The sequence below is a fragment of the Leptosomus discolor genome, chromosome 18 (genome assembly GCF_034619465.1).
Source record: "Leptosomus discolor isolate bLepDis1 chromosome 18, bLepDis1.hap2, whole genome shotgun sequence".
Taxonomy (NCBI): Eukaryota; Metazoa; Chordata; class Aves; order Leptosomiformes; family Leptosomidae; genus Leptosomus; species Leptosomus discolor.
Genome location: NC_141408.1, coordinates 15,137,353 through 15,162,689, shown reverse-complemented (window position 1 = coordinate 15,162,689; position 25,337 = coordinate 15,137,353). Strand labels below are relative to the sequence as shown.

Genomic DNA, 25,337 nt, shown 5'->3' with positions numbered 1-25,337 from the left:
ATCCAGCGCAGCCAAAGCCCAGGGCAGCCCCAGCCACCCACCGGCTGCTGGCACCGGGAGCCCGGGGGGGCAGGTGTTCGCCATGTCCCCCCCACAGCCAGTCCTCTGCCAGGCAGAGCTGTCACCTCGGCTCGGCAGGAGGGTAGTGCTGACATTCATCCGCACAGCCCTCGAATCCCCCCGCGCTGGCGAGGGCTGGCCCACCCGTGCGGGAGGTGGCTCTGAGGCAGCAGACGGCGAGCGGGGACGGCAGCAGCCAGCACCCGCAGCAGCAACAGGGACCTGTCACTGTCCCTGGCCACTTGCCTGCGGCCTCCCTGGCACTCACGAGGGGCTGTGTCCCAGCAGGGACCCGGGATCCAGACCTGCCACTGACACCAGGACTCATTGTGCCCAGGATGCGTGTCCAGCCGTGTGCCTCCACGGTGCCACCACCTCGCACACCCACGAGGCAACAGGAATCTCGCGGGAAAGGAGGCAAAGCAGCGGCTTCGCTGGGGAAACGTTAAACCGGGTAAACCAGGTTTACCTCATCATTCGGAAGGGACTGTGCCATTTCAGGGCGCACTCTGCCTCCTCGCCGCCGCATGAACACAGGGGAAACGCTACGGTAACCCACCCGACACCTGCGAGGGGACAGCTGGTTCGTGACCCATCACGGGCGGTTTAAGTTTCCAGCAAAACTTTACCAAAAAAGTCAGGGTGAGATCATAGAGTCAGGGGACCGAGAAAGATGACTTAGGAAAAGCTCAGAAGAATCTGCTGTGATTAGATGAGCCACATGCACATCAATAAAAATTAATGTGACTGACAACACAACATCTGAAAGGGAGAGGCAACACTCCAGGGTGAGAAGAGTGATGCACATTAAGCAACCTTCGCCTCAGCTGGGTGCCCAATTAACGCTCATCCACGCATCCCACTTAGAGACTCTGCCCAGCACTCAGCTGGGAGCCGGGACCGGCCGCACCTCGTTTTGCCCCTCCAGCCCCAACACTGATTTTAACCAGTTTTAACATTTGCTCTGAGCCCCAGGGCACCCTTCACACCCCGGCCCTGTACGCTCGGTTCTCCTCTTGCATTTCTGCACCAGAGCCGAGACCTGCCTCCCCCGGCACGCTGGCTGGGCGCGGGTCACTGCGGGAGGATTCACCCGGCAGCCCCGGGGACGAGCCGTTACGGGTCGGATGAAATCAGAAGCCTGCCCGCCTCCCTGTCCGCTGCAGGCGGCTGCTCTGCAGTAGTTTTGATAGTTTTCTTCGCAGTGTAAGGCATGTGCTACTACAGCTGATGTATAATTGCAAAAGATACATTTGCATGGAATTACCCGTTTTAAAAGGTGGTAATAAAGTCAAAGGAATTTACTTAGTCTGCTCTCCAGACCTTGTCCTCACAAGACCTAAGCGCAAACCTCCAAGATTACTGCAACAGTCAAGTGCAGCGACTGCCGAGAAGCTAAATCATTCCCACATCTTCCCATTAACTCAGCACTGGCCCATCAAATATTAAAGAGCCTAAAGCCTGGACACAGCTCATTTTACGAAGGTCAAGTAAATCTTTCATCTCGTCTTTTCCCACCTTTATCTTCCACCACTGTTCCCATCATCAGATGAGCATCACATGCTCTTTCACGTGAATTTTAGCTGCACACACACTGACTCTCAGTAATTGGTGTACAAGGCTTCTCTGTTCCACAGAGACGTGATTATTTCATCGCTATTTTTGCTTTATAAGGCTAAAGCAAGAGGTGACTCTTTGCCTGAAGGAGGGACTATTTGTATTGATTTTTTTTTTTTCCTCCACTCCGTGGTTTCTCAGTACATCCCACTGGTGACACCAAAGAGAAAACAACTGGAGCACAGAGGGCTAAGGAGCCACCGGCGGGCAAAGGCCTGGCTGCCTCCCGTGCGGGACATCTCCCATCCAGCCCATTCCTGAGAAGTCCGGCTGGACGGAGGAGGAAGGTCCCCACGGGTTCCTCCCCATCGCACCTTCCCACCTCTGGCATCCCCAGTACAAGGATTTCCCGAGGCAGAGGGGGCTCAGGGGTCCCTGCCTGGCCCCTCAGGACCCCCGCACTGGCTGTGCTGCCTGGGGTTAGCGCAGCGGCTGCGAGACGCAAACAAGCTCACCAGGGGAGCTCGCCTGGCTGGGGCTGAGCTTTGATGGGCACAGATCCTTTGACAGGCTGATGGTTTCCTCCAGGGTGACCTCCCCGCTCGGAGCCAGCTCTAGCTGCCATCTGGCTCAGCTCTTGCCTTCCCCGGCAGCACGACCTGACCTCCAGCTCCACCTTGTTCTACAAGGTCTGCAGGAAGCCGTGCCCCAAGGAGCACGAAGGGCTCCACAAGAGCACCCCGTCATCCCGGAGACGCTGCTGGCTTTCTGCAGGGACTTGACGTGACACAAGGGAACACCAGCACCAAGCCAAGGTTTGGAGGGCTGCTTCTGGACATGACGCCCCTTTTGCCAGCCTGGGGGGCTCGGCTGCCCCCAGCGCTTTCCCGTGAAGCAGGTAAGGAATAAAAAACAAACTTAACAGGAAAACAAGGATCGTGATGGAATTAGTCTATGCCAAATAGTCAGCAGCCCCTCTCCCAGCACCTGAGCCCTGCAGCACCAGCTCCTGCTGCCACCCCTGAGGACATGCAGTCCCCCAACCACTGAGCAGAGTATTTCCATGCCCTCTCCCAGACTCTCCATCCCCTGTACACTACCTTTGGGTGCTCTCCAAGGCTTCCCAAGAGCAGCCCCCAGCCACAGGAGGTGGGAGCGTGCCCCAGCTCTCCAGAGCAGCCCACGGCTCCCTACAGCAACCAGAAACTCAGCTCCCTTCTGGCCCAGAACAGCAGTTTTTGAGAGCCAGTGACAGCCCCTAGCCATCTGCACGTTTAAACCCGAAGCGGCAGGACCGGGAAGACAAGAGCCAACGTTTTCAGGCTCTTCTTCCCCGGCACAGGCACCGCGCCCAGCGGCAGAGCCAGACCCAAACTCACCAGAGCTTCCTGGGCATTTCGGAGGTCGAGCAGAAAATGTGACTGTTCAGCAGCAGCTGCCCGGGGATGCTTGGTCCTCTGCAGCGCCTTCCCTGTCCGAGCGCAGCCCCGGTACCTCCCTGCGGTGCCCGTCACCGAACGGGGCCAGCCGAGCCCCTGACCGCGATGCCAGGGCTCTCCATCCATCACCTCTCCTCGACACTCCCACTCCGCAATGTCTACTCATTCTCTCCAGAGTCCCTCAGACATACTCATGGTTACCATAGGAACTAATGAAACCCATATTAAAAAAGAAAAAGGAGAGTCAGACAGAGAGAAAACCGCTTTGATGCTCTAGTGCCACCTGCGTGTGCGAGTTTATTATGAGGAATGACGAGAGCAGCAGCAGGGGAGCATCCCGCAGCCCCACGTCCCCCTCCGGCCCTCCCGCTGCCGCGCTCCGTCCCACCAAACACCGACGTTGCACAGGACCCGGCCTTCGCTCCCATCCCCAGGAGCCCGCTGGGACGTGCAGCCCACCGCTCCCCTCCACCAGGATGGAGGGGCTCGATGCTGCCCCAGCAAACAGCCCTCACCCCAGGCACGAGGGGCCGGCTCAGGCAGGGGCTCCTGCAGCCCCCCGGCCGTGCTGGGACCCCCTTTGAAGCCGAAAGCTCGGGGCCACATCCCCCACCACGCGCTATTCCTCCCCTGCCAGGTTTCTGCAAGTCAATATTGATGTTTGCAGCGCACACAAGGCTCCGTGAAGTGCTCCTTGGCTTGCAGAAAGCAGCTTGTCTTTTTGTTAACTAGTTACACAGTGAAAGAGAATTGCCTACGCCTGCTATCTTAGCCAGAAGGCTGCAGCAATAATAAAAGAAAAACCAAAAGGGTTTTTTTGTAGGTTTGGGGGGTTTTTAATTATAAAAGCTTTTACAAATATCTAATATGGCTCTGGCTGGGCCCCAATTACAGAACCGTTTAATGAAGCAATCTGTCCGCAAACCAGAAGCGCTATGAGGCTGTGGAAAGCATTAGCTGCAAATAGAGGGGATAAAACAAGTCCAGTGGATGCTCATCGAACGCCCTGAGCAAACCCCCTCCTCCGGCCAGGGCAGGAGGGATGGGGAGAGAAACCCCGACCCTCACCCAGCCCAAGCAGGAGCGCGGCAGCGTGCCCTGTGGCACCGGCACAGCGCTCCAAGCGCAGCACTAATTGCCCAGCATGGTGGGGAAAGGAGGTTAAACGCTATTTCTGCAGCAGAATTGCTGCACAGGCCCGGGAAAAAAAATCAGGGCACAGCGTACAGCAGCACGCAAGGAGCGGTTAAATCCTTCTCAGCTCCACGGGAAAAGGAAAGTCTACTGAGATTTCCCTCCACTCCCAAAAGCGGTAAACATTGATTTAAACTTCTCATTACTTCAGCAAAAACCCGAGCAATGAGCTTAGCAGCAGCGTTTCTGTTGTGCTATTTACAATGGGCATTTGCAGGCTCATTCAGGCAGCGGGTTCCCCCAAGGCTTGCCGTATACTTTTCCATTAATGAATAATTTGCACAAGTAATGATTATAGAGGGAAACCGCATGAGCCGTTACCATACACGTTACCCTGAGCTCAGGGGAGGCTTGGCCGGGGTATTTCTATATTAGCACACGGTTACGCTGATAGCGCCGGAGCCACGCGTCTGCTTGCGATAGAAAACCCCCGACTCGAGGAACTTATCCAGAACCCAGGGATGTGCCACGGCAGGAGGGATCGGTCCTGGGAGGACAAGGCCTGGCGGGAAGGGAAGGCAGGTCCCAGACAGCCACAAGTGCCAGGGGAACAGCGAGCACTGAGCGTCAGTACTGCCATTCCCAGCCCTTTCTCGCTTGCTCCCCGCCACAGCTGATGTTTTCCAGCAGAGGCCGTGGTCCCGCACACCTCACTCCATTACGGAGCAGCCACCTTGCCAGGATCCACAGAGCCCACGCCATCAGCTCTCAGCAAGTCCGTGGCAAACACGAGGTGGACCCACCACTGACTCTCGGACCCTCCTGGGCCCCAAAAGCATCTTTGCCCCTTCCAGAGCAACACCCAGAGCCCCCCCGGCAGCACGGGAGCAGAGCTGGGTAACGAGCAGAGGCACCCACTATCCCACCAACACCCACCCCCTTTCCAGACTGCAAGAGTCAAAAACAAAATAAAGAACCCCCAGACTTCACTGAATTTACAGCCAGAAGCTCAGTGGCAGCCCACCCTGCCAATTCCCACCCCCATCCCTCCCAAGGCAGAGCTGGTGCCCTGTGAATTGCACCGTGCGTGCCTTAACCACTGATCACACAGCGATTGTGTCACCACCTGTATTATAAACACCGGGTACATGAATCACCTTGGAGTTCACAGGAAAACAGGCCGTGGGACACACACAAAACTATCTGCAGGAATGGGGAAATCTGGCTGGTCTGACACTGCCTGGAGCTGGAACCGGGATGGCAGCCCAGCTAGCAAGAAAGCATCCTCCACGCACAAAGCCATCTCTCAGCACCGCCCCCCTCACAGGGAAATCACTTTACGCGAGAGAAGAGTGCGAGTACTCACTTGATCTTCAGGCTGGCGAGCATCGTCTTGTCGATCCTGGGGAGAAAGCAGAGGAGCGCGTTACTGCGGGCACGGGCTGTCCCTCCTGCCGGCTCAGGTACCCGGGGCTGCTGGCAAACCCGGCCCCAGCATCTCCATCGGTGGTGCCATCGGTCTGGCTGACACGACAATCACCACAGAAAGACTCGACCAGAAAATAAAATCAACCAAAATTTAACCTGGTGGCAAGTAAAACAAATTCTCCCCAGTTACTTCCTGGTGGTGACCAGTGGAGGACTGTTGCTGCTTCACCCAAAATGCCAGAGGCGAACCAGGCAGCACAGGAGAACATCACCCACGCCCCGGCTCCCTCCAAAGCACCGGTTCACATCTCCCACAAAACACACATTCAAAGCCCGCAGATCTGTGAAGATCACATCAAACCCCGCAAACTCGACCCTGCAGCCTTACGAGAAGCCCAGTCCAACGGGGAAGGAACGAGGACACGGCAATGCGCAGGACTTTCATACCTGGCTGGGTGCTGCCTTGCTGCGTGAGCTCGGGCTCACTCCCACCCCTCCCCTTACCGCCTCACCTGCCCGCAGCCACCCTGAGCACCTGCACCGAGACCCCCTGGCGGGGGGAGCACAGAGCAGCCCCATCACTCCCAGCCCCGGCCAGTGCACACGGGGCCAGGAGCCCCAGTTGCTTCTCTTATTTATTTGGCACCGTTAATAACTTCCTGTCTCCACAGAATCATTGTGGTTAAAGCCATATTAATATTAATTAATGCAAATCACAGTAATGTCTCAAAAATGCAAAATTATGTCTTTTGGCAGTTACTGCAAATGCTCTTTTATCTGCCACATGGAATTAATTCCACTTCTCAAAAAAACCCCAAACAAAAACCAAAACCAAACAACCAAAAAACCCCCAGAGCCCCACTTGTATTGCCCTGTGACCACAGAGGACACGGCAAGGCTGAAGAAATGCAGTTTCCCCTCTACTCGCAGCTTTACCTCGCTCCGCTGCCAGGCTGAGCTTCCCTATCACAAAGAGGCTGCACCCACGGGTGACGCAGCGGGGCCGGATCCCCGGCACGCCGTGCCGCAGGCTGAGCCGGCACCGGGGCAGACACGGCAGGACCCCCGCGTGGGGCGTCCCCGCTCCCTGTGGGCGAGGGCGAGGCCTCTCCGCACACCCCCGGAGAACACCGATGCCTCCTGCCCACCCAGCCTGCACGCACCATGGCCCGTCCCTGGGTCCCTCTCTCGCTGCGGCCGATGTCGCGCTCACAAAACCCCAAGGCCACGGGAGCTCCGTTCCGGGCATTTCCCCAAACATCAGCTCCCGGAGGGCCAGCACGCTGCTGCTCCTAAAAATAAACCCAGGGCACCCACCGCTGTCACTTAATACTTAACAAGCCTGTCCACAGAGCTTGTCGATCATTAAATCAAGTTGAACATTAAAGTGCGCTGGTGTAAACAGCTCCTGCCAAACGGCAGCAGATGCAAATGAGCCGTGGGGACAGCGGGCGGCTGGGGCAGCTCCCGCAGGACCGTGCTGGACCAGGGAGCTGCACTGGGCGGCTTCATCCAGAGCTGCAGGAAGAAAAATCAGTTGCTGTTATTTGGCCTCTTGGAGAGAAAAAAAAAAAAAAAAAAAAAAAAAAAAAAAAAAAGGGCATCGAACTAAAAAGAAACACACAAGAAAGAAACCCTCTGGTAGGGAAACCGCAGTTGCGATATGACTAAGTTACAAGAGCTGCTTCGTCAGGCCCTGCCCTGCTTCCCCTCCCGAGGTGGGGTGAAGTGAAACACCCCACACCCTGGTCCAACCTCCTCCCTCTGCACCCCAGCACGGCCCTGGGGCTCCCCAAGCCCCGGCAACCCCAGCAAAGGGGGTGTCTGCCCCTGCTGCCACCCAAAGCGGCGCCCAGGGGAAAGCAGCAGCCAACAGCAGCTGGGTGGCGACGGCCCAGGAGGAGCGGGGACACGGCTGGCACCCGCATCGGTCACCGGGGCCCCATCGAGCTGGGAAGGGGGTGCAGGCAGGAGGTGGGCAGGGCTGGGGTGGCAGCTCCCGGGGCTGCACACACCATGGAGTGCATTGCCACGTCCAAGAGCGGTGGCAGCACGTCTGCCTCCCCAGGACAACCACGCTGCTACCGGGACCTCGCTGGCAGCAGATGCAGCCGCTGGACAGAACAACAACAACAAAAAAACCAACAAGAAAACCCGATTGACACCCCAGCGGAGGGCTGGAAATAGCGACTGCTGCGGCAGACCGGGGCGGCTGGGTGTGCCCGGCCACCCCACACGCTCCCCGCAGGAAGGGTGTGCCGGCCGCGGGCACGGGCAGCCGTGAGAAGATGCAGATGCAGGTACGGGGCTGCGGCCGGTCCCTTCCTTTCCCGTAAACACCCGTGGAAGCGTTTTCCGAGCTGTGCACGGTGCTCTCTGGGCAACGCACGGCTGCGAGGGGCGTCTTCCCCAGCGAGCCCTGGGGAGCTGTTCACCAGCCCCACTTGGGAGCTTCCCCACTGGAGCACAGAGAACAGAGCTCCCCCACAGCCCCTGATCTTTCTTTCTCACTGTGCAGACATCGATGCTGATATTTAAAGGAAAGCCTGTACCCCACCTCCCCCCAGCCCGGACTGTGACGGCGGCACAGCCCCCGAAGAGGCACCAAACCACATTTTCCTGCGCAACTCTCCGGCTCGTGGTTATCTCTTCCCTGCAACTGCTGAAGTGCAGAAGAAAAACAACTGAGCAAAGCCCAGTCAGCCCCAAATGCCCCTGCAAAGGCGGGTAACGGCTCCACTCCGTCACAGCAGAAACCTGCCAGCAGCAGCAGCTCCCGGGATGTGCCCGGTGCGGTCGGGGCCCCAGCGGCACCGCTCCCAACGGCGGCTGCGGGGCAAAGCTGGCCAAGAGCTGCGATTTCTCTCCGCCGCAAAGCGAGCCCGCATTTCACAAAACTTATGCGTACAGAAGTTTATCGCAGTGCTTCCTTCCCATTTTTATGTAAAGAAAATAAAAAAATCCCGCTGAGACAAAGCGCTTGGCTTCAGCAAGGCGTGCGCTTCTGTTCCCAGGAGACTTCGCCAAAACCCTCGACAAGTTCGTGCCCTCCCACAACCCCCTCCGTTACTCAGCATTTCCCCGGCAGGTTTCAAGCCGCTCCAAGCCCACCAGCAGGAGCACTGCTCCCAGAGCCCCCGGGGCTCCTGGCTGCCCAGCCCCTACAGCCACCGCGGCACGGGGAGGGGAAGGCAGAGCAACCCTCTGCCCCGGTGCCAAACAGCCAAAATCATCACAAAATTGCCGATTCGGCCATCAGTTCCCACGGCCCGATCACAATCAAACAGCACAGACTTGGAATGGGCATAAAACACCTTGGAGAGAGGGAAACTGGAGGGAGAACAGTGCCATTTTCTTAAACTATTTCCCTACAGATCCACACATCTCTGAGGGAAGGGACACGAGAAGCAAACAGCCCCGCTGAACCCGGGGTGCAGGCGGCAGCCGTGGTGCTCTGCCAAAGGCGGACAGAACAGGGATGACTCGGGGAGGTGCTGGGAACCTGCCAAGGACCTCGCCGTGCGCGCCGCAAGGTGCCGAAGGCAGCTGTGAGCATCGCTGCCTGGGCGGAGGAGGAGAGGACGGAGTGAGGGGAGAGCTGCAGGACGCTCTCGCAGGTGACGAGCCCACGGGAGCCCCCTCACTGTGTGACACCCGCGGGGCTCACGAGGGGCTTTGCTGGGGCGCAGCGGCACCCGCCTGCTGAAGCTGTGCCGGGCTTCCCCGCAGGCACAGGGGGAAGAAGGTCCTTCCTGACACCCAGGCACCCCCGTCGGCGTGGGGCAGAGGGCTCTGCCACGAGGGCACCGTGCCACAGCGCCGTGGTGCTTCCTCCTTTGGAGACACAGAGGGAAGAAAAGCTCCCGGTAGCAAAGGGGGCGGGGGGGTAGAAAGGAAAGGCACCCACCAGCCGTAGCCGCCGAAGGAGACGCTGCGCTTTCTCTGGAACATGGTGGCAGCTCGGTGCTGCCAGGGTGCTCCGGCCATGGAGGGGACGCGGCGATGGGGCCGGCAGCACCCACGTGCCAGCCACAGCGGGTGCTTCCTGCCAGCGTGCGCGGTGCTGTGCCGGGGCGGGGGGAGCCCAGCGCCTCCCGGTCAGCTGCGCCCAGCGCAGGAGCGCACGCACCCACGCACACATACAAACACCAGAAGAAAAGTCATTTCCTTTTTTTTTTTTTTTTTTTCTCTTTTGTGGCCTCGGGCTTTTCACAACCTTACGCCGCAAATATCGTATTTCTCCTAATGGCAGGAGCCGTGGGCAGAACGGCGCGGGCACCGTGGGCGTCGGGGCCGAGCCACGGGCATGGCGTCACCCACAAGCATCGTGCCATGGGGCTGCCCCCACCCCGCCTGCCAGCCTGGCCACCCAACCGGGCCCGGCGCAGAAGGTCACTGGTGGCAACGCCGAGGTCTGCCTCTCAGGGTGTCCCCGAAATGGCAGGGCTGGGCTCACTGCGCCAGGCTGGCTCCCTGGCGGAGCACCCTCTGGCTGGCCCTGCAGCGTGTTTCATGGGACATGTCACTAAAAGCATTAAACCCCAATAAGCAAAAATCCCATCACCTTATCTCTTGTGACAAACAGATCCCTGGCTGCCCCGGAGCCTGGCGAGGCAACTCCCACCCGGCCCCTGGGCAGCTGCAGCACACAGGTTCTCTCCCCTTCCAGTTACCCAGCAGCTCCATAACCCCAAAGTGTGGGTCTGCAGTCTGACCAGCACCAAACCCCTACGGTCCTTTAACAGCCAGGCTTCAGAAATCCCATTTAAGTGGAAATGCTGACCCCTAGCTGGGTACGAGGCCCCATCAATCACGAAATCCCAAGAAAACAGGCTATCATCCCCTGCACCAGCCCTCGGGCATCGCAGGGCACAGCAGAGTCCGTAGGGAGGTGAGCCCAGTGCTGTAGGAAGCAGAGCTCAGTGCTGGAGGCTGCACTTGGTGCCCAGGGGCTGGGCATCGCGCCCCCAGGCCAGCCACCCCGGCCTCACGCCCTCCACCTCCCCAAACCAGCCACCAGAGCCTGTCTGCACCCGCTCAGGCCTGGGCTGCAGCAGGGACTCACCCTCCATGGGTCAGCATTGGAGGAAGGGTGGGAACCCCGAGCACCCCTCAGCACTCGCGGGGGCTTCGCTGCCCTGGGGCCGCAGTGGGACCCGGCATGGGTGCTGCCAGCACGATGCCGGAGCCTCACCTCGCGTTGGAGCCAGGAGGGGACGAGCTGTGTGATCACCCATCATCCACCGTGCACAAGAGATACAGGAACCCAAAGTCCACTTCCCAAAGTCCACTTCCCAAAGTCTCAGCAGTTTAAAGACCAGCATAAAGCCTCCGACTGCCAAGGTCCTGCTGGTTCGGCCACTCGAACACTCACCTCCTACTCCAGCGATTTAAAACCACGCCTGGCACACGCAGAAGACATCCCTTTGCCTCGGCACCGGGCAGTGCCTGGCTCCCGCGGCTCCTGGGGGACTCGAGGCAGCTCTCAGCCCAGTGCTTGGCACTTGCAGGAGTTAAACTCTCATCCAAGCACCCAAAAGCTTTAAATTAAGAAACATTTGGATTCTGTCTGATGTGTGAAAGAAGGTGGGGGACAGGGAGTTGGGAGAGAGAAATCACTCAACTCCAGGGAAAGAGCTTGGATTGAAATCCAGCTATCTCAACTCCTACTTTTCTGCCCACAGCCATCTCTCTTTAAAGGGATGAAATGATAGAAATCCTTTGCATTTTAGAGCTCTTAAGGACATTATTAAGAAAAAAAAAATCCCAAACATGCTGCAGTCTTGAAAGCCATAATTCAGGTACCATGAATTATTTGGAGCAGACATTTGCTTGGAGCACATTTGTTTCTGGCCTGCATGCTCCGTGTTAAAGCTCTGCATCAATAGCAGTGTGACATTATCCTCTCACTTCATCTTCCCCCAGGTCACGTCTTTCTTACACTCATACCAGTTGATTTCTGCCCAGCTCTACTGAGCCGCTCATGATTTACATGCCTGAAAATAAAAGCAGGGAGCTTCCCCGCATGGCCGAGCTCTGCAGCGCATCAGAACAACACCCAGCTGCTGCAGCTCCAGTGCAGCCCTGCACACAGAGGTGCGGTGGCCGGTAGCGACAGCAGCCGTGGGAAACATCAATCTATAACTGGCATCACACCAGAAACAACTTGGAGAGTCCCAGGAAAACAGCCAGCTCTTCATTTAAACATTCACCCTTGCAGCGCCACAAGCACCGATTACCGCACCTCGTTCTGCCGCTTCAGCCCTTACGTGGACTCGCTGTTGTCAGAGGCAGCATGGAAGCCGAGAGGGTGACGGGGGGACGCGCAGCAAGGCAGGGCCAGACGCCCCTTTAGCGGCAGGTCACTACATCAAAATCACTCTGGCAGGTCTTCCTTACGCCTCGCTGGCACGCAGAGCGACTCGCCTACCTCCCTGGGGATTTCGGAGCCAGGGGAGGGCAGGACCTCGATGTGGCCATAGGGACGTTGTCTCCACTTCCCGCTGCCCAGGAGAGGCACGAGGCAGCCCCCCACGAAGCCCACCTCGCCCCACACCAGTGGGACCAGCACCCAGGGATGCCCACGGCCGGCAGGGGCTGAGGCAGAGCTCTCCTCACTCCCCATCCCCCAGGGCCATGTTGGCTGCGACAGATACAGGTGACAAACAACATTTGCACCAGGCAAAGGTTAAAAATACACCAAGGATTCAACTCCAACCCCTCAGAAGCCACCAGCCTCTCTCTGCTCCAGGGTATCACATCAGCACCTGCCCAGCATCACCTCACCCTCACAGGAGCACATCCAGAAATAGTTCGTCTGCAGTGACATTTTCTCGCTTCCCCTCTTCCCCCCGAGGTATTTCACACAGTTGGCCTCAAAAACGAAAGAAAAAAAACCTGACAAACCTCCTCCCTTCAGAGCAGGCACAGCCAAATCATAACTGATCAGGCAAAATTAAGAAACAAAGGCCTGGGGGAGGATGCCTCCTTGGTACCATCTGCACCAGACAAAATTAACACTTCCCAGGGACCTCTGCCAGAGCCAGGAGCCCGTCGCCCTGACCTACCCCGGTGAGCAACCCCAGCTCCGCCAGCGCCACCGGGGAGGGGCTGCCACAGAGCTGGGGCAGCAGCCACACTGCTAACAGGTAATGAATAAAACCAAACTCCCCTGGAGCACGAGGCACTCGCAGCTCTCTGGAACGCAACCCCGGTCCTGGAGCCCCCAGAGCAGCGCAGAGGAGAGGTGCCCGCGTTCCGGCCGGCTCCATCGCACCCCGGCACACCGAAAGAGCAAGAAAGGGAGGGAGCGGGAGGCTGCGCCGACGGCGGCGTGCTGCCCACCGCAGGGCGTCGGAGCTTGATGAGCACGAACTGCTGGGCTGCGAGTCTGGTTACGAAGGGGAACACGGGCTGACTCTGCGCGGCCCTGGCTCAGCTCTCCCACCAGGGACAGGGGACCACAGGGCTCAAACCGCCCCTGACACCGCACCTGCGGCCGCCAGCGAGACCACCGAAACAGGGGCGTTCAAGGGTCCGGGCAACACAGCACCGGCAAAGGCATGAACCGACGGCGCAGAAGAAAGCAGAGTCCACAGGCGCCTTCCTCCCAGACGGCTGAAGCTGCCAACCTGGCCTCCTGCCGACACGCCAGCTGCGGGACGGGTTAGCCAGGCCGCCAGCCCCCCGGCACAGCCCGTTCAGCCCCCAGCAGCACCGGTACCCACTGCTCCGCTCCCCGGGGGCTGCTCCGGGCCCCTGCGGCAGCCTGGCGATTTGGGCAGCCGTAGGAAGGGGAACCGCTCGTGAGGGGCTCCGGCGCGGGCGGCAGCACGGGGCTGGCCCTCTGCCCGCGCGAGCCCTGGGCACAGACGGCGCTGGCCCCGCCGAGGGACGGGCAGAGGAGGGGGCTGGCGCGGGTACCCGGCCGTCTCCTCGGCAGTCGGAGCCCACACCGCAGAGCAGAATTATGCCCAGGAAGGGCAGCATAATTCTTTCCTTTGTTACTGGGGCTAAGAGAGACTGATTGCATCATTAGTGCTTTAATATTGCATGCGGCGCGCTGAGGGTATTCATCTTTCTATTATGATTCTAAGGGAGGTTGTGGGCACCCAGAAATATTAGATTTTGTCCTGGCAGGAAGAACACGCTGCGCATATCATCAGCCTCGACGTACAAAGCAAAGGAAAACAGAGTCTGAATTAATTCTGACTCAGTGCATGGAATATTTTTAACAGTATTTTCTCCCCTTTATGGTGCTGCTGAAGTGAAATGGAGTTAGAAACTCAATGCCTTAAACAGCAGCTTCCCACAAAACCCAGCTTGCTCTCCAAGGTGGCTGTTACTGCCCAATCACCAACAGGTCTGCAGCACTAACTGCCTGCCTGGGGCTTCTGAAGTCCCAGGCACTGCACCGGGGAGGGGGAACGCTGCTGTCGCCCACAGGGTGAGCTTCAGCCAAAGGACAGTAAAGCCGAGGAGAGCTTCCACAGACCGTGCCCTACCTCCATCAGTCTCGGGGCTGCTCATCGCACAGGACTCTGTGACCGTCTCCTTCCAACAGCTCAATCTGCCGCTTTGTTCTTTAGGGACGGACGGCAGCCCGGGGAGCTGAGCCGCACAGCCTGCTTATCTACAGCCTGCTTGTTAAACTCATTAGGGAGGGCTCGATACATCTGAGCTTCAACTGGGAGGATCAGCCTGCAGAATGCAGCAAGAATTGCAAAAACATCCCTACAGAAATTAAGAGCTAATTCCCAGCAACACGCTCAGCTGGCCAGAAAAAGAAAGTAAGTTCAGCATGTAAATTATTAGCAGCCTCCTCAAGAAAGGCAGTCCTGCTCCAGGCGCTCCTAACCTGACGGACAGAAAACAGGGAGAAAAAGCGCGCTGAACGTGCTGGGGGAGACAGGCAGGCTGGGCCTCCGTGCCGGGCACTGAGGTTTTACAGATCTTGGAGGAAGCCACCGCTCGCCCTGCGACATGTCGCTTCCCAGACGGCAGTGACAGAGGGGTACGCGTGCCCAGCCCAGACCCGCGGCCGGGCACTGCCCCACGAGCATTCCCAACGGCCCAGGGAGCACCCGGCTGCAGCTTGGGGATCGCAGCACAGGGGAGGGGACCCTGGGAAAGTGGCACCGGCTCAGCTGCAGCTTTCAGGTTTGTAACGAGCTCCTGAGCTGCTGCCCAGGACTGCACTGGGGATGTTGGGCAGATGGAAAGGTCGGATGACTCAGCCCCACGGGGCTGCATGCAGCCAGCCCACAGCACCCCAGCTCCTCTCTGCCCCTGCCAGCGGCTCGCTCACGCTCCCCAGCTGGCTCTTTGCATGCCCTGAAAGGGAAAAGCTGGCATGAGCCAAAGGCACTGGCAACGGCACGGCCAGCACCGCAGCCTTTCCCCTCACTGAGAGCCCAGATCCGCTCCAGGGTCACCAAGAGAGCTGGGGGAACACGCTGGCTGCTGGTAGCAGCCACCGACTGAGCCCAGCGCAGGGGGGCTCCTGCCCAACACCCTTAGAGATGGGGAAGCCACCGTCCCAGCAGGAGAAACCCACCAGCTGTCGCGGGAGAGAAGGGCAATTCCTCCCCGTGCGGCGCTGGAGGTGTCCCCACACCACGCAAACCAAGGCACCCAAACACCGCTGGGCAGCAGGACCGGGGTAGCACCACTGCTCATGTTAAAGTAATTTCTGAACCACGCAGTGCCTGCAGCACCAGCAGAAACAGGCAAACTCTGATCAGCCCAGTCAGGGACCGCAGAAAGGGCTGTTTCTGAGCCCCCGTCACACACATCCTCGTGAACATCAGCAGCGGGTGGGAGCAGGGCCCTGAGACAAGCTCCGCCTGGCAGGAAGGCAAACGCTTCCGTGGGACCACTGTGGAGGAAGACGAGGCCAAACTCTGCAAAGCCCAAGCAGGTTCAGGCCAAAAACATGAGCAAAAATCAACGTGTTTAACTGTCTCTGGGTCTGAAGTCCACCAATGCTAATTTGTCTTTTCTTTGCAGTATTGATCTCCTGGCTTCCAGGCGGGACAGAGGGGAGGTGAGGAAAGCCTGGTCCAGGCTGTACGTTCAGGAGTCAACCCTGCTCCCCTGCCATGCAGAGCAAGTGACTCCCCATCGCTCCGAAGCTCGCTCTGCACACAGCGTCGGGGGAGTCAGGCACAACGCTCTGGGTCCCCGGCTGCTACCTTCAGGCCTCCTGGCGGTAATGGTTTGCTGAGCACCCTGCAGCACTGAGAATGTCCCTTGTATTCATATTTTGGACACGCATCCGCTCTCTGGGTACCCAGCCTGACACACATCAGCAACTGGTTTCTCCCAGCATCGCACGGCCCAGCTCTTTACTGCAGAAGGACACAGACCTTGTCTGACCACAGCGCCATGCACAGAAAGCAATCACACAGACTTCCAGGCTCATTAAACTCTCCTCAGCCCGCTATGAATTTAGCGTACAGAGTTGCTTGTTCTCTCAGGTTCACCTGTTTTAGAGCTCTGTCTTGCTAGCAAGGGGATGAGAGGGTCTTGCTTTAGGAAGAGTCTGCTCAAGCACACGGATTTTCTGTGTGTCTGTTTTCCTCTCCTCTTCCAACCATGCCCCTTCCCATGCCAGTTAAGCCCAAGAGAGGATGCCTCAGATGAGCAGCAGGTACCCGCGTCCCCACACATGCTGTGCCTGCCCCGAGGGTCTGGCACGAAGGTTCCTCCGTGCGTGCTGCGACGCACAGGCAGCGTCCCTTACTCGGGATGCTCTGGAGACAGCCTGGCCCCAGGCAGGGCACCGCTGCCCCAGCGTGCCCCCTCCCGCACCCGGGGCAGCCGTGCTGCTGGCCGGCGATGGGGACGGCAGGCAGTTGGCCACGGCCGGTGCCAGGTCCTGGGCACCATCACCATGGCTACCCGAGCATCCGCTGTGCATTCCACGCCACAGTCCCGTGGTCCCCAGCTGCCACTGCTCCGAGGGGCAGGACCTCATCGCCTGTTCCCCCAGGCACTGCAGGGGTTGCCCGAGGGAGGATGCGTTGGGGTAAAAACTGACAAAACCCTGTTCCTGCCGGTTTTCACCTACGTGTCCAGTCACCCACAGCCCCAGGGCAGAAGCCTGCCACACACCGGCCCCAGGGCCAGGCTGGCGCTGGCACGCAGCTGCACCAGAGGAACCAGAGAGCATTTGGCCCAATTCACACGACAAACACGGCGGGCTGGGGGGTGTGACTGCAGGCTATGAAGAGACTGTGGCGAGACAGAAAAAGAACTGCTTAAACTAAAAACCAGGGCTGGTGGGGTTGGGAGGAAAGCACGGGTATGAGATAGACCTGAACACACTGTGGCTGGAAATGAGGAGGTTTCTAATCTTTAATACAAACACTCTCTGGAACGGTTTCCTAATAACAGAAGTAAAGGAAAAAAACCCTAACGGATGCTCAGCACGTTTATGAAGTCATCACAGCGCCTGCAGCAGCAGGGAGCTGGGCTCAGTGAACCAGTGCGTGCCCTCGCACCCTCCTCTCACGGGGGCTTCTCCTCGCAGCCCGCACGCTGGCCGGCTCCCCAGCCCTCCAGCAGCGTATGGCTGAGCAGCAGCCGCCTGAAGCCCAGATGCGCTGGCGCGGGATTAGATTCAGGCAGCAGTCAGGGCTCAGGGTCAAGGCCAAACTTGTACATGGTTCCATCTAAACACCGCAAACAAGACACGCAGGATTTGGACTCAAGCTTTTCAAAGCCTGCTACGTCTTGCCAGTATCACCTGTATTTTCCACCATTTTGGGTGGTTTTTGAAAGAGCTGGGTGAGATTCAAATCAGAGTCAAGAAACAGCTCGCTCTAGTTTGGCATCCAACTTGGAGGCAGATGTTAACTCCAAGCAGGGATTCATCTACCCCCACAAAATTGGAAAGAGGTCTGGGGAGAATGAGCTGTTTTTAGCTCCTGGAAAAAATGTCTCTTCCTACTGTTGCTGCTGAAGTCCTGTTCCTGTTTCCACAGCAGCCGCTAACGACAACCAGAGCATCTGACTTCAGGTACATGACAGGCAGCAGCAGCAGAGGGACTCTCCGAGCAGCCCCCAGGACCCCACTACCATATGGATACACCTAGGGTTGAAGAGGAAGGAAGGATGATAAAACAAACATAAGCAAAGAAAAAAGGCAGTTTTGCTGCTAAGGTTATCGCAAGCTGCCCTTTGGGAGGAGTCAGCAGCAGAGGGAGAACAAAATATCTCTTAAACCTGGTGTGTGCAGAGCGAGCCGGCTGGCTGGCATCATGCTTCTTGTTGAATCTGAATTTAGACTCCTTGGCGTGTTTCCAACCCTCAATAAATCATGCTGTTTGGACAGATAATATGTCCTGTGTGCTATTAAAACAACAAGCAGTCTTAAATAACAGAGCGGAGCCTGGAGTGTGCAGAAGATGGGGAAATAAGGCAGTACCCAGCAGGATTCATCTCACGTCCCGCACACGCCAGGGACGCAGGCGACACGCTCGTGCAGCCCTTACCAGCTCGGTGGGCCTCGCACCCGGGTGACACTGGAGCTCTGCCCGCAGGGACGAGCGGGATGGAGAGAACCGCTCCGCTCTGCCTTGGGAGCAGACATGATGCTGCTTCTCCGGCAGAGAGACGCTGCAATCTCGCTCAAAGAGAGGGGGGAGGAGGGTCACCCCAGCAAACAGGGCACCCAGAACAATCTCTTTCTGTGCCTTGTTTCTGTCAAACGCAAAAAAAAACACCCTAGGGGTCCTCAGCAAAGGGGGTGACCATAACCCACACAGAGCGCGCACCAACGCCACGAACCCCCCAAAGACATCGGAGCGGAGCACCGAAAAGACCTTCTGAAGTTGCCTCCTCTGAATTTTCATTATTTAACACCCGCGCCGGCGCGCAGACCCCACATTCCCTGTCCCCAAGCCCCCGACACACAAAGCGACGTGCCTGAAGTCGACACCGCGTATTTAAAGGCAAACAGAGAAGCTGGGGACTGGAAAGCGCTTCAACAATAGATCCCCCGGCTCTGCCTCACATTTGCGTTCCGACAAGCCCATCCGGGGCAGAAACACGGACAAACACGGGCTCAAACCCCTTCCCGCTGAAGGCTTGCCCTGGGCATCCGCACGCCAGCCCCCGCACGCCGCTCAGACGCCGCTGCAGCCCGCGGCTGCAGCTCCGACCCCGCAGCCCCTTACCTCGCTCTCCGCGCCCGTCTCTGCGCCACCCGCCGCCGCGCTCAGCCCCGGCGCGGGGCGGTGCGGTGCGGAGCGGAGCGGCGCGGAGCCCGCCCGGCCCCGCAGCACCCCCGGGGGGCCGAGCCGGGGGCTGCCGGGGCAGAGCCGCCCCCGCAGCCCTGCCCTTCACCCCTGCGGCGGCAGAGGGACAAGCTGCCCAGGTGAAGCACGTCAGCAAGCTGGCAGCCAGGACTGGGTTCCCTTTTGGGGGGGGGGGGGGGGGGGGGGGGGAAGGGATGAGGGGCTCCTGAGCAAGGGTTGTTCAGCAGGGGGACTCGGGTAGCATCGCTGGAGCAACGTCCACCAGCGAAAGGGGGGGATCTTGACCATTAAACCTGCCTGGGGCTTTTAGAGTGAAAGGGCTGCTTTGTGAAAAAACAACTAGAAAATGGAGCAACTCCCTTTGGATTCAGCTTTGAAAGCAGGCGTTAGCCTTACATGTGAGCCCCTTCATCAGCTGCAGCTGAATTACAGATGGACACGGACCGGACCAGACAGAAGAAGAGCTTCCAGGGCCAAAATCTGGATCCACGGAAAGGAAAGGCAAAACTTCCATTCCCAACAACGGGCTCATCTTTTCTAGCCCTCAGGGCATCTACCCCAGCCCCACACTGCCATCACCCGGCTGAGCCCAAGGGATGAGCCTCCAGCACGGAGCTCAGCCCGGTCATCACAACCTGCACCACCTTGCTCCCACTGCTTCCTAAAGAGAACCAGTGAAACCAATGCAATTCCCTTTCTTGGCAGCCCTGAAGCCTGTTTAACAGCACTCAACATCGCTGTAGGTGATTTCAGCTACCAAAGGCTCCCAGGGCCGAGCTGGGCAGCCCTCTGCGCCCCACTCTGCTCCCCAGCTGGATGCCTCCACGCTGCCTGGTCCCTGCCGGCAGCACACATGGCTTGGCCGGGCCAGTGCTCCTGCTGGGCGACCAACAGCCACACGACTAAAACCATCATGGTCTCTCGCACCCAGGTTTGCTCCCTGTTGCGAACAGCCACGGCCACTGTGCTGTTCCCCAGCAGCAGGCAGCTGGGCCCAGCTGCCAAAAGCCTTCCCATGCCGGAGGAGAGGCCCATCCCAGCCAAAGCAGCTCCGCCGGCAGCAGCGCGCCTGCTGCCTCCAGACACGACACTCTGTGTGTGGGACCAGGGCAAAACCAGCCCAGCTGTGTGAAGAGCCGTAGGATGCAGGACCCATGCTCTAGTCCTTCTATAAAATGCTACTTAAGTGGACCAATGAGTATATTGATGTCTATAAATAATAAAAATGTTAAAATACAGCTTTTACATTAATGCTTCCAGCATATCAGCCATCCTGTTGCTCAGCTGTGTCACTACCATTACGAAAAGCAGCAAGATCAAACCAGAGTGATCCAATTAATGTGACAGGTAAATAGCATGACAGCCTGAAATGCCACAGAGCGTCCTGGTGTCAGCGTGCCACCCAAGGCACCAAGATGTCCCCTAGCTGAAACCTCCGCAGCAACGTGCTGCAGTCGAGACAAACGTTGGTGCTGGGAGGCGGGCACGGCTGCCCGCTCGCCATGCCCTGTCCCTCACCCACCAGCGCCAGGCCAGGGGGCTGTAGGACATCTCACTGCTGCTAGCAACAAACAAGGGGCTTAAAGACGGTGACACTTCCCCGAGGGGGCTTCCCTCTCGCTGCCATCCCGTAGGGCAGCTGCTGAAGCAAACGGCACGGCACAGCCCGCAGCAGCTTTGCTCCCCGAGCTCTGCTCCCTGGCTGAGGCACTGCCCGAGTGGGCTGATCTCCTGCCTGCTGGTGGCCAGAGCTAGGCAAACCTGGGACTTGCTGAGCTGGAGGGCACACTCGGGCTGCCCTGGGCCACAGCCCCATCTGCAATCTGGGCAAAGACTTTTATCCCCCTAAGAGGGATGCAGTCACCATTGATAACCAGCCACTGACATCCCACAGGCTCTACCAGACTTCTCCAGGTAACTTCCCAGCCCGCTGGGAAATCAAATGAATCCAGCGGAATTAACCCCAATGGTACTTAACGTTAATTATAAATGACGTTACACACGTTTTGGTTCCATGTGCTACCTGATACATGCGCATCAGGAGGGAGATTGATGCAGCCTCTGATAACAATTTGCAAAAACTGGTTAAAAATCAATAACCAGCATGGTAATTCCAGGTTTTGGAAAGCCTCTTTGGCTGCAGGCAGAGGCATCGCCGTCTCGGGAAGCGGCCGGCCGTGGCACAGGCACACACTACGGCTCCTGCCAAGGGGAGCGAGGCACCTCCCTCCTGCTCCTCAAGATCTCTTCTAGGCCTGGATGTCGCCTCCCCTCCTGCTCCCTGCGAGCAGGGCAGGGCCTTCCCCACCCAGCCCGGGGGCTCCGCAGCATCGTTCCCCCAGAGCCCCCTCACCCTGCAGGCAGCTTCCGAGAGCCCCCGCTCCCCACAGCAAGTCCTGTGTTTCGGGCACCCCCTCCCTCCTGCTGCTCTTCTGGTACACGAGGTTCTGGGGAGAGAAACACTTCAGGGCTTTAAGGGCTCTCAGAGCAAAACTGCTGCTGAAACACAGAGGGAAAAGCTTTCAGCCACGCGGGGACTCGGGGTGTCCCAGTGCTCTTAACCAGCAGGAAAACAGACACCGCGCTACGTGTGTCTTGAGGCCCGCAAGGCTTTTATGTTAATGGCATTTTATCACCAAAGACTGGGATCTGAACTGACAGCGACGCGTATGCATCAGCAGGGAGAGCCACGGCACATGCCCAGGACGTGGCTTCAAGACATGCTCTCAACGAGCTGTGTAGGGAAGGAATGAAATTGGGTTATCAGAACAAATATTTTCCAAAGATCACGTACGGCTGGGAGACACGCAGCCCCCGCCTCCCAATTTATTTTTTAAGTAAATCTCAAGTGTGCTACCTGCATAAAGCAGGTCCTCAAAAGACTGTGTGCTTGACCTAAAGCATGGGGGTTTTAAAAATAAAAGTTTGGGGACGCAGACAGTGATTTGTCCTTTCCACTGCTTGAAACCAGAGGGGTGCTTATGCGACGTTTGCAGCTCCTGGCTGCACCCCTGCCTCTGAACCCTTTCTCCAAAGCGAAACCCAAGGCGCTCAGATATTCACAGGGCTCCGGAGACAGGCTGAGGCTCAGGAGACCCACAACAAAACCCCGAGGGCTCGTGACAGAGCGGGCCACCGGCAGGACTGGCAGGGGACGTGCCACTGCTCCCCACAGCCCATGGCCCCCCCTTACCTGCTGGGTGAGCCCAGGTCCGCCCGGCTGACGATGCGGTGCTGGTGGGGCGAGTACAGCCACTGGAAAGCCGTCAGCGTCCTCTCCTCGATCCGAAACCGGCCTTCTCGCACGTACCTAAAAATAACAGCAAGAAAGACTGAAATATTTATTAGCGCAGGATTGCGGAGAGGGAGCTGCAGGACACGGAGAGCGGCTGGCTCAGCAGCGCTGCGCGGAGCTGCGAGTCCAACGCCACCGCTAACGTGCTCCTCGGTGGAAGCAGCAAAACGTCGTTACAGCCCCATCCGTCCGCATCCCTGCGCTGTCCCCATCAGCGGGCACTCCCATGGCCACGGAGGGACAGGGCACCCCTTTGAGGGTGTCCCCCGGGGAGGGGACGGTGGTCCCCAGCCACCCTTGCTCCCCACCGCTGCTGCCACCAGAGCAGTCGTCCCCATCACCCAGCATGGCCTTGCAGAGGATGCAGGACCCCCCCAGGCCAGACCCATGAGCACCCATAACCCCCACGCACAGAAAAGCAAAGAGCAAACATTTCCAAAGCAGTGCGGGACGTTTCACTGTAAAACCCTGGGGGCAGAGGTTCAGCACCCCTGGCTCAGCATCGTCACCCCGGGGCCCAGCCTGGCCCCACACCTCCCACCCCGCCGCTCCCCACCAGCCTGGCACCAGCCCTGTCCCCAGCGCTATCACCAGCTCCAAGGCCAGGCTAATGCCTTTCTAATATTATTTCAGATGTCAGGCCAGATGCTGAGGCTTATTAAGTAATATTCAAGTGATGAATCGGTCATTATTAATTTGATTAGAGGTACAGGTTCTCTGCTACTGAACAAAATGTCGGTAACCGCAGTTGTTCCCGTCTTCGAGAACACAATTCTGCTGCCTGCCTCACCCCAACAGCCAGCTGCACTTCACACACCCTCCTCTGAACATGAAATTTCATCAGCAAGCAATTAATTATTTAAAGCCCCTGTAGTATTTGTTGGAGACACACGCACACACAGCTGCAGCATCCGTGAAACCCCAGCCAGGGCTGGGGTGAGCTCGTAGTCCTCTCTGCATGCGGATGCTCTGGGAGATACATTCCCACCACGAACCGCAGGGATCCGGCCACGCTGCCTGGATGGGGCCAAGGGGACGTGCCACAGCGCCGTGGGGTCCCCGCAGCCCTGACGAGCAGGGCCATGGCTGGAGCAGGTCGCTGCTGCTGGGCTCTGCCGCCTGCCCGATCTCACCCAGAGCTGCAGGGTCCTGCCAGAGCCAGGGGGCAGCGACAGCTGTCGGGACCTCCTGCTCTCAGCAAAAGAAAACCCAAAAGGCTCCTTGAGTGTCACCAGTACAGAGTGACCTGCTAATTTTCTTGGTAAAAGCAGCCGAGCATCGTGCAGTCCCAGCACTCCCCTGCAGCTCTTGCAGATGAAAACATTGCACAAAGTAGTGGCAGGCAAGCCAGAATGACTTTGGGGTAGGAGGGAGCAGGGGGGCAAGGCAGCAGGGACAGCAGAACGGCCAAGCCAAGCAGCTGTTGTGACAGTTTGGCTCTAAGCGCGCAAGAACAGAAGTGGCCCAGGCTGCTGAGGAGGTTGGAGGGAAAGAAAGAAAGGGAAAAGAAAAGCTTCACAAGCTGGGAGTAATCCTCAGCCAGTTTCCACACTGGTTGTTCACCCAGGCTTGCAGGGATCCCACCCGCACCTGGGACCCCCAGCACCCAGCCCAGCTCTGCTCCCTGCCCAGGGTGCCGCGACAAGCCCTGGGCCCTCTCCCAGCCCTTACATCAGCAGCACCACGCTGCAACCAGAGTCACCCAGTCACAGCCTGGCATCGCTACAGCGCCCTGCTCAAAAGTCACACGCTTTGGACGTCACAAACTACACAATTAAAAATAATTACAAAACCCAAACACAGAGAAAGCTTGTTCCCAATGTCAGCCTGTCCCAGCTGCTCCGGTCACTGCCATCGCCCCATCCCCAGCAGGAAGAAGCGGGTCTCCCCACACCAAAGCCCAAAGCAGCCTCAGCACCCCTTCACCCCGCGGCACCAGCCAAGAGGCTCCCAAAGCACCCCGGGGGTGTCCCCGGCCTCCCGGCAGCTACGAGACCCAGCCATGCCTGGGACCCGGACGCCGCTGCTCCCCTTGCTTCTCCCGGGCGGGGACATTTCCCAGAAGCAGGGTTTCGCTTTGGGATCGCCCCTTCTACCTCTACCGGACCCCAAATGCCAGAGAGGCCCCTCGCAGCCGCTGCAGCCCCCGCCCGCCCTCTCCCTGCCCAGGGAATCGTCCTCCTCCCCCCGCTGGAGGAGCCGCCCCGCTAGGACCCCCCCCCAGACCCCCTGTGCCTGGGACCCCGCTGCGCCCCTCGCAGTGCCCCGGAGATGCCGGGGCTCTGTGTCGTGTCGTGTGTGTCCCCCCCCCCCCAAACCCCGCCGCGGTCGGGGCTCCCCTCTTCACCGGGCTCAGCAGCCGGGACTCCCCCCGGGCGAGGAGCACCCCCCACCCCAAAGCCGGGACCCCCTCGCAAACTTAGGTCCCCCCTCCCCAAGCCTGCCGGCACCCCCGCAGCCCAGGACCGGGCACCCCCGATCCCTCAGCCCCCGGAGCTCCCCCGTGCCCCCCCCCCCAGCCCGGCCCCGCACTCACCAGCGCACCAGCTCCCAGCGCCGCTCCCCCGCCGCCTTGCCCGAGGCCATGCCGGGGCCGGTGGCGGGGAGCGATGCCGCGGGGGCAGGGGGGGACCCCGTCAGCACCGGCCCGTCCCGGCGGCGGCGGCAGCAGCAGCGCGGACACCGTCCCCCGGCGGGGGCTGGGGCGGCTCCGGGGCGGCTCCTGCGCGCTCCCGCCTCCTCCGGCACCGGCGGGGGGGACCCGAGGGGGGGACGGACCGGGGCCGGGCAGGTGCGGGGGGGTCACCCCCCCCGTGCCCGGTTATGTAAAGCCTTACGCAATGCCCGCTCAACCCCCACCCCCCCCCCCCCGGGCAGCTCCGGGGGCAGCGGGCCGGGCGGGGGGCTCCAGCCGCGCTCTGCAGCCCCCCCGCTGCGCGAGGGGGGCGTCCCCCCCTGCGGCTGGAGCCCACCGGAGTCTCCCGGGAGAGGCACGTTGCCCACCCCTCGAACGCTCGGCGCCGCTCTAAGCAGAGCATCGCCAAGTCCCGAGGGAGCGGTCACCGGGGAAGCGGTCACCCCGCCGGGCCCCCCGCCCGCCCGAGCCCCCCGCGCTCCCCCCGGCCCCCTCGCAGCGGAGGTGCGCGGCCGCACCGGCGCAGG

The 25,337-nt window shown here is 59.3% G+C and overlaps 1 protein-coding gene across 1 annotated transcript in view; it reads right to left on the bottom strand.

The window, feature by feature from the left end:
- RAP1GAP2 (RAP1 GTPase activating protein 2) overlaps nt 1–24,761 on the bottom strand; it is a 74,807-nt gene extending 50,046 nt beyond the window's left edge. The window contains exons 1-3 of the mRNA XM_086475203.1: nt 24,712–24,761; nt 22,074–22,190; nt 5,557–5,592 (exon numbers count right to left, since the gene is read on the bottom strand). Of these exons, the coding sequence (XP_086331329.1) occupies nt 5,557–5,592; nt 22,074–22,190; nt 24,712–24,761 (203 nt within the window). The remainder of the gene's footprint in view (nt 1–5,556; nt 5,593–22,073; nt 22,191–24,711) is intronic.
- Between the last annotated feature and the right edge of the window lie 576 nt (nt 24,762–25,337).